Raw genomic sequence first — 8,834 nt, forward strand, 5'->3', positions numbered from 1 at the left:
ATGTAGAGAAAACAAACCTTTTTTTGCTTTTAAAGATTTTATTTTTTTAAGTAATCTCTATACCCAGTGTGGGGCTTGAACTCATAACTCCAAGATCAAGAGTCACATGCACTACTGAGTGAGCCAGCTAGGCACCCCCAAAAACAAAAACTTGATGCCTGCCTCACACTATACATAAAAACTAACTTCAGGGAGAGTAGAGTCCTCAATGTAGAAGGAAAATAACAAGCTTTTGGAAAATATGGGAGGGTATCCTTACGATCTTGCAGAGTAGAAAAAGACGTCTTAAACAGGATATATAAAACAGACACACCTGATAAATGGACCCCAAATAATTAGCTTTTGTGCATCTAAATATTAAAGAGTGAAAGACAGTTTCAGTGGTTGAAGACATTTGTAAACCATATAATTGGAAAAGGGCTTATATTCAGAACATTTAAAGAACTCTTTCAAATCAGGAGGAAAAAGACAGAATCCAGTAGAGAAAACAGGCAAGAGACATGAACAAGCATTTCACAAAGTTGGCATCTAGTGGCCAATAACATAGGAAAATTAAAATGAAATCTCAATGTTACACTACTCACTACACATCTACCAGAATCACTGAAATTAAGAAGCCAGATAACTATTGGTGAGGCTATGGAGTAATAGGCACTCACACTCTGTGGATGGAAATATAAATTAGCAAAACCACTTAAGAAACCAGTTTGGCATTATTACTGAAGTTGAAAATATATATGCATTCTCCATGACCTAGCAATTCCACTCCTAAATGTAACCCCAAATAAATTTGTTACATATGCGCCAGGAGACATGTCTAAGAGTATTCATAGTTGCATTTGTTTCTAGAAGCTCCTAAAAGCTCCAAGGATAATGGCACAAATGTCCACCAACAGGAAAACAGATAAATTGTGTAATGTTTATGGAGAACACCGTATATCAGTGAAATTGGATGAACTCCACTTACATGCAACAGTATGGCTGAGTCTCAACAATACAAAACTGAGCAAAAGAAGTCAGGTACAAAATGATTTGTCTTGCCTAGTTCTATATAAATGTTTTAAAATAAGCAAAGAATTTTCCTGTAACTTTCTATTTATATAAAGTTCAAAAATAGGCAAAAACAGTGCTTGGGGATTCGTAACTATACGTTAAGGTATAAAGCAAAGCAGGGTAGTAATTACCATAAGGTTGGGGTCATTGTCACCCCTGTGGGCAGGGGCAGTTGTGACAGACGTGCAGGATTGGTGTGTCAGAGCTGAGGGATGGCAATGTCCTATTTCATGATCTGGATGGCACTTTATAATAAGCTGTCTAGTTGGCTTTGTGTGTTTTTCTGCATGTTATATTTCACAATGAATTTTTAAAAAATAAAAAAGCCCCCTGCCTGCAGCCCCAATCTTGCCTCTTCTGAGCCTCTCTTCCCTGCTCTTCTCTCCACCAGGGGAACTTCCTCTCTGACTTCATTTTCCCCAGTTTCCCAGCTCCCACTCATCACACAAACTGCTCCCCATCCCACCCCTGGTCACCAGTGACCTCCTGGTTGGAAAATCACATGAACTGTCTTTGCTGCTAACCTTGTAGTTCTCTTTTCCCTTGGCTTCCCCAGACCCTTCCCTCGCCTGGTGCTGCTCCCCTTTCCCTCCTTGTGGCCTCTCTGCTCCAACCTCCGACTGCTCTAACTTTCCAGCTCCTGAAGTACTGGGGCTTCCTGGGTTTCCTTCCTCCTGGTGTCATCCATGCCACTGGCTCATTGTTGTGTGATCAGCCCCCAAATGCATGATGTTCCCTTCTAGACTCCAGGTGCCTTTATCCCTAGAGCTTCCTGCCTCCTCTCCATTTTCTTCTAGGGGTATGAAATCACCCTAATTTCAACCAACAACCTCAAAATGAACTCATGGTCTTCCTTGCTCCAGCCCTATTTCTGTCTTTCCAGTCTACATAAAGAAAATCACTTCTAAGTTGAGATCTCAGGCTAGAAATGTTTGACTCTCTTTAATCTGCCCCAGCACTGAGACATACTATTATTTATGTTCACACTGCATGCTAGGCACTTGCTATGGTCTGAATGTGTCCGCTTACCTACCCTCCCACCCCCTGCCAAATTCCTGTTTGGAAAATCTAATGCACAATGTGACAGTATTAGGTGGTGGGGCCTTTGAGGTGATTAGGTCATGAGGGCAGAGCCCTCATGAATGGGATCAGTGCCCTTATAAAAGAGACTCCAGAGATCTCCCTTGCACCTTCTGCCATGTGAGGACCCAGCAAGAAGATGGCTGTCCATGAGGAAGTGTGCCCTTGCCAGACACTGTTCTGCTGGTGTCACAATCTTGGATTTCCAGGCTCCAGAATAATGAGAAACAAATTTCTGTGTATAAGCCACTCAGTCTGTGGTATTTTGTCATAGCAGCCTGAACGAACAGTAGTTTTTTAAAACATATATTACATACTTAAAAAAAATGTATTAACTCACTTAATTCTCTCAACACCAGGATATGGTATTATTATCCTACTTTAGAGAGGAGAAAATGGAAATATTCATCGCCAGAGCAGCTCTTAACTCACCCTGACTCAATGCTAATTGCATGGCCAAGGGGGCCTCCTACGAGTATTGGTACTTCTGTCCAGTGCTGGTTGTTACCACCTCTAAGCTACAATCTGATTATCATACCAACTTCCTAAATGGCGTCCCAACCACACATAAATCTCTTTCCATTTTGTCCACCTTCAATGGGGGTATCAATAATTTGATAGTGTAAATTCTTTTATTATTTTTTTTAAGTAGGTTCCGTGTTGGGCCCCATGCCCATCTTGGGCTTCAACTCACGACCCTGAGATCAAGACCTGAGCTGAGATCAAGAGCCCGATGCTTAACCGACTGAACCACCCAGGCACCCCTTGATGGTGTGAATTCTGATCTATTCTTTCCTGATGCCTTAGCCATCTGGAGGCCCCGTGATCTGGGGCCAGCCTGTCCCCTGTACCTTCCCTGGAGGCCCTGCTCCTCATCTCCTCTATCCCCAGCATACATATTCTTTCAGGCCCCTGGGCCTGTGCAGACAGTTCTCTTTGCTTGCAGTGCTCTGCTGACATCCCTCCCTGTTCAACCAGGAAATCCCTGCCCACATCAGAGACTCCCCAGTCAACCCAGCTCCACCTGCTTATTTATTTATAATGTACTTGGTGCCAACTTCCAACATTGTTTTTTGTTTTTATTTTACATCACACGTAATTGCTTATTGGTTTCTGCCTGCCTTGTTCCTGGAGGGCAAGAATAGTGTATTATTCCTTCTTGAATTGGTATCCCTTTCCAGCAGTGGTCTTATCTAGGGGGCAGTTAATGGTTTTGCTGAGTAAATATGTGTCTCTGGAAATTCTTGTCAAGCAGCAGGCATTGGAAGAAATAACCTTGTTTCTGCTCGTTGGTGGTGGTATGTGGTATTCTGCTGGGTTTGAGATGCCGTGTTCTGCACCCTGAGACCTAGAGGTACTTTTTTCTTTCCTTTTCTTTTCTTTTCTTTTCTTTTCTTTTCTTTTCTTTTCTTTTCTTTTCTTTTCTTTTCTTTTCTCTTTCCTTTCCTTTCCTTTCCTTTCCTTTCCTTTCCTTTCCTTTCCTTTCCTTTCCTTTCCTTCCCTTTCCTTTCCTTTCTTTTCCTTTTCTTTTCATGGAAGAGAATGAGGGATAGAAAAGAGGACTATCTTTGGTGGATGTGTGTCCTCCTCACTGACTGGGCTACCAGTTGCTGGTGACATGGACCCGCCTCCCTTGCAGACATCTTTGTCTTGCTGTCATACTCACTTTGACTCTATTCCATTCTAGCCCTTCTATTCTTTTGAGCCATAAAAGGCCCTCTGCTTTATGCTTTTTTCTCATTTAACCCTTATGAGGGGAATCAGGACATGCTGCCCCCCCAATCTACCACTTTGGCATGAGAATTATCTTGAGCTGAAGGCAACTGAGAAAAAACAAACACAGAAAGAGCTCTTCATTTTTTCTCTCTGTGTCTAGAACAGGGACGAACTTTCCCTTGTGTAGGTGTCCCATAACAGGCAGAGGAGAACAACACTTGTCACTGGAAACAGAGATGGTGCTAAGATTGCATAAACCTCACTGCCAAACCTTATCTCCCATTAGCTGCCCCCGTGTCTTTCCTCATCACTTTCCCATAATTTCTTGGCCCTAAGAGCTTAACCTCTCTTTTTTTGGTCTAATCACTGCTCCACATTTTTTTGTCCTTTGTTAAAATGGTACATAAGACCCTGAGTCTTAATGTTTCTTTGAATTTTTCATTTATTTTCTGTGAGGCTGCATGAATATAAAATGAAGAATATTAATAAAATTTGTATAGCTTTCTCTGGTTAATCTGCCATTTCTCAGTTTAATTTGCAGATCTCAGGTGCTGAATCTAAGAGGGTAGAGGAAAAGACTTTTCCTCCCTTACACTTATGATCTATGAGATGAAGTTCAGTGTGACCACTGTGTAGACAACTGAACTGAAGCTCAAGGAAGTTACAGTCACATGTGGGTAAAAGATTTAGGACTTGTGCCAAAGCTCTTTTACCTTCCTTGTTCCCTCCTTTGTTAGTGCCTAAAAGTTTGTTTTGCCTTTTTGGTGATTCTGAATCCCAACAGATTGCTGACACCTGTTTGTGTGGGCTCCCAAGTCAGCTTAGGAAAGGAAGCACAGCTAGGGACATCCCTGAAAAACTCTCATCCCAGAGCCAGTCAGAACAGGCTGGTGTTTCCCTGTGACAGGAATCTTTTTAGGCCTCTGCAGCACCCAGTTCCAAGTTAAGCATCATTAATCACTCAGTGAGTTTTGGTTGATGACATGAGACTGGTTTGCATAACCCGGCTGCACTGGGGCGGGCACCCAGGCTCCCATCTGACAGGTGCTTTGGGAGGTGGTGTAAGAGAAAGAAAGCCTGAAGTGCTCCCTACATCCAGGATCTGGAGTCTCTCCATTCTTTCCTTCTTACCAGCTCTTTGGAAAATATTGGCAGGGCTTGTGAACCTGAAACAAAAGCCTGAGAAGACAATCTTGTTTCTAAGTGACAGGGCAAGTTAGGGATCAAAACAAGTTGTACTAAAAGAGACTTCAGGTTTGTCAGCCCAAAAGGAAAAAACCATAGGTTTAAAGAGTGTCATGAAAAACTCTTATTGTGTTCCAAGAACCCCACTGGTTTTGTCTGGGAATTTGCCAAGGTTGCGAGAAATGAGCACTGTGTCCATTTACTTGGTCTCAAACACAAGATAAAACTTCCGCTCACCTGGAAGCCAGTGTTGCTGTAGCCCTCTGCTCTGGCGGCCTTCCTACTCTTCAGCTCCACGAAGTCTTCGCTGCTCATGGCATTGGTTGGGCTCTGAATTCTTTTCAGGTGTCTGGTCTAGAGTTTCCTCCGTACCTGAAGGAACATCAGCCTCGGCTGATGTCAGAATGCCACCTGCTGTTGTAGGAACCTGGGCGCGGCTTACATTTGAAAACTTAAGAATCTGTGGGGCGGAGCAGGAGTGATAGGTGGGTGGGGTGTGGCCTCCAGTTCAGGTCCACCCACCTCATTAATCTTCCCGTTTAGGATTGCTGGCCCATTTTTACTTTAGAAAACTCAGTACACAGAGCAGAAAAAGACGCTTTCTCAACAGTCACGAGTCAAATAATCTACTTCCTGTGGGTGGTATTGGGGACTAGGAATGGTGTGGGGTGGCAAGGAACATAAGGGCTGGCTGCTACCAATTGACCACTATTCTCTGCTAGGTCCGTGTTCAGTACTTTGTATACGGTTGTTTTGGTTTATCTTCAGGACAAGCAAAAACTGAGATGTGATAAAGTAAAGTCAACAATTTGCTCAGGGTCATTTGGCTAATAAAGGGACAGTGAGAAGTCAAATCAAAGTCTTTTTACTACATCCCTGTCTACAGATCGGTTTGCTTTTAAAAAACCAATTCCGGGGCGCCTGGGTGGCGCACTCGGTTAAGCGTCCGACTTCAGCCAGGTCACGATCTCACGGTCCGTGAGTTCGAGCCCCGCGTCGGGCTCTGGGCGGATGGCTTAGAGCCTGGAGCCTGTTTCCGATTCTGTGTCTCCCTCTCTCTGCCCCTCCCCCGTTCATGCTCCGTGTCTCTCTCTGTCCCAAAAATAAATAAAAACGTTGAAAAAAAAATTAAAAAAAAAAAAAATTCCTAGAAATGCAAATATGCAGCAGATAAATGGAACGTGACCAACTGCTCACTTAATAAAAGGATTCTTCACTTTAGGAAATTATTAGCTATAAGATTCTTTCAAATAGCAGTTTCCCATAGTATATTTAAAATGAATATAGTTGTGTGGCCTCTGAGGAAATGTGAAAAATGCTAATGATAAGTGAAAAGCTAGAATTAATAAATGGAATACTGCATATAGTAGATAAAAGAATAGAAGAAAATACCAAATGTAATTATGATTATTTCTGGGTTGTGGTTTTTATGCCTGGTTTTTATTTGCTCTTTCTTTGCTGAGTTTTCTATAAAGACCATGATTTATTATTATTATCATGATATAGACTATAAAATAATTAAAAGCTCACTGGAACCACATTGCCTGGGTTCAAATCCTGGCTCTACAACTTACCACAGCTCAAGAGCTAAACCCAGCCAGCTGTTTATTTTTAGTTTTTATTTAAAAAAATTTTTTTTAATATTTATTTTTTGAGAGAGAGAGAGAGAGACAGAGACAGAGACGGAGCACAAGCGGGGGGAGGGCAGAGGCAGAGGCAGACACAGAATCCGTAGCAGGCTTCAGGCTCTGAGCTGTCAGCACAGAGCCCCGGCACAGCAGGGCCAGAACTCATGAACCAGGAGATCATGACCTGAGCTGAAGTCGGACACTTAACCGACTGAACCACCAGGTGCCCTGCCAGTGACATATTTTTAAACATAAAGCCCAAGAGCTAAGAATGGCTTTTAGATTTTTAAGTGGTTGGGAAAATTCGAAAGAACGAATATTTCATGACACATGCAAACTATACAACACATGCAAATTGCAGGCCCCAGAAATAAAATTTTGTTGGAACACGAACATGCCCATCCCCTTGTGTATCATTTATGGCTGCTGTTGCCCCACAAGAGTAGAGCTGGGTGATTGTTACAGAGACTGCATGGCTGGAAGTCCAAGATATTCATTACCTGGCTCTTTACAGAAAATCTGTGTGGATCCCTGACTTACTAACCACGTTGAATTTGGGCAAGGTACTGTGTTCTCTGTGCCTCAATACCTCATCCATAAAATGGACATAATAGTTCTGTTTCACACTGTATATTACTGAGATGACAAAATGGGATAATAGACTTAAAAACACATGGAATGGTGCCTGGCACATAATAAAATTGTGATAAGGTAATGCTTATCTTAAAACGTTAAAAAGAAAAGGCACAATGATCTCTGAACAGTAGTGGGCATGTGCTTTAGGGACAGGCTTTCTCCCTGAGGCCAGGTACACCTGTCATTGAGCAGGTGATATATCGCACCCTACATAGGAAGGCATAGCACCCCCACCAGACTGGTGGTCAGGTCAGTCTCTCCCCAAAATCCCCACCATATTGGCAGCATGGAAAAGGTGATCTCTGACTTCTCACTGTGTGCTTGTGGAACCCTGGTCGAAGTCCTCACCATTTATCAACACCATCGGAGCTTTCTTTATGCTTTCCTTCTTTAATGATTCTCACTGATGAATGGAGACTTAGGAATTTTTACCAGTTCTCCCCCATAATTGTGGTATGCCATAATAAGTTGTTGCCATGTAACCCAATGCAAAAAGTCCCATCGGGAGTGATCAAGAGGGGTGCAGATAAACAGAAAGTAGATAATATGGGAAGCTTTCTTTAAAAATTCTTTTTTAATGTTTATTTATTTTTGAGAGAAAGAGAGAGAGAGCAGGGGAAGGGCAGAGATAGAGGGAGACAGAGAATCTGAAGCAGGCTCCAGGCTCCGAGCTGTCAGCACAGAGCCTGATGTGGGTCTCGGACCCACGGACTGCAAGATCATGATCTGAGCTGAGGTTGGATGCTTATCTGACTGAGCCATCCAGGTGCCCCGATATGGGAAACTTTCATTGTAAAGTTGTTGGAAAAAGCCAGTTGCTGCCGTTAGATATCAAGAACTGTCATGAACTCAAAGACTCAATCTGGTTCAGGTTTACAGAAGATTTTTACTCTCTGGAGGGGGGAAAAAAACCCATTTATTGTCACTTACGGTTATAAGTGCAGAAGCTTGGCTCAAATACCTGAAATTCCTGCCGATACGCTTTTATGAACCTTTTAAAATGCACAATCCAGTGTTTTCTCTGTCCCTAGGCTGTTAAGCCCGTTAGTTTGAAGAGTGCAAGAGTATTTGAGAACACGTCACTGTGGAAGCAAGAGCACTGTATAGTGTTGATTAAAAGACACAGTGACCTGCCCCTTCCATACTCCATCTACACCAGTGAAAAGGAAACATGGAGACCTACTTAGAATAAATTACACATACAACTGTGATGCTAAAACATAAAAATGATGGTCAGTTACAGGGAAGTTTGGACTTAAAATGCTATCTGTCTGAAACCTATAGTTAAGATCTTTAAGAACTAATGAAAATTCAGACTTTCTTTGCAGCCTAAGAATTAACTTGAGTTATGGGGCTATCGCTTAAAATGATTGGTACCTTGGTAGAAGTGATGGCTCATTTTTCCCAATTTGGACATAGAAATCATGATCAGAAAATGAGGTGAAGGACCCTTTCAACTTTACAAGACTACATTTTAAATCATTCCCCAGTCATGCAGAATCATTATTTGTAAGGAATAAGTTGTACCAAAGGCCA

The 8,834-nt window shown here is 42.4% G+C and overlaps 1 protein-coding gene across 1 annotated transcript in view; it reads right to left on the reverse strand.

The window, feature by feature from the left end:
- Nucleotides 1–5,499, reverse strand: part of SLC28A3 (solute carrier family 28 member 3) — a 59,105-nt gene extending 53,606 nt beyond the window's left edge. Inside the window, exon 1 of the mRNA XM_025931661.2 lies at nt 5,272–5,499. Within this exon, the coding sequence (XP_025787446.2) occupies nt 5,272–5,349 (78 nt within the window). The 5' untranslated portion in view covers nt 5,350–5,499. The remainder of the gene's footprint in view (nt 1–5,271) is intronic.
- Nucleotides 5,500–8,834: the final 3,335 nt, after the last annotated feature.

Source organism: Puma concolor, chromosome D4 (assembly GCF_028749965.1).
Source record: "Puma concolor isolate L17-30 chromosome D4, mPumCon1.1.hap2, whole genome shotgun sequence".
Classification (NCBI taxonomy): Eukaryota; Metazoa; Chordata; class Mammalia; order Carnivora; family Felidae; genus Puma; species Puma concolor.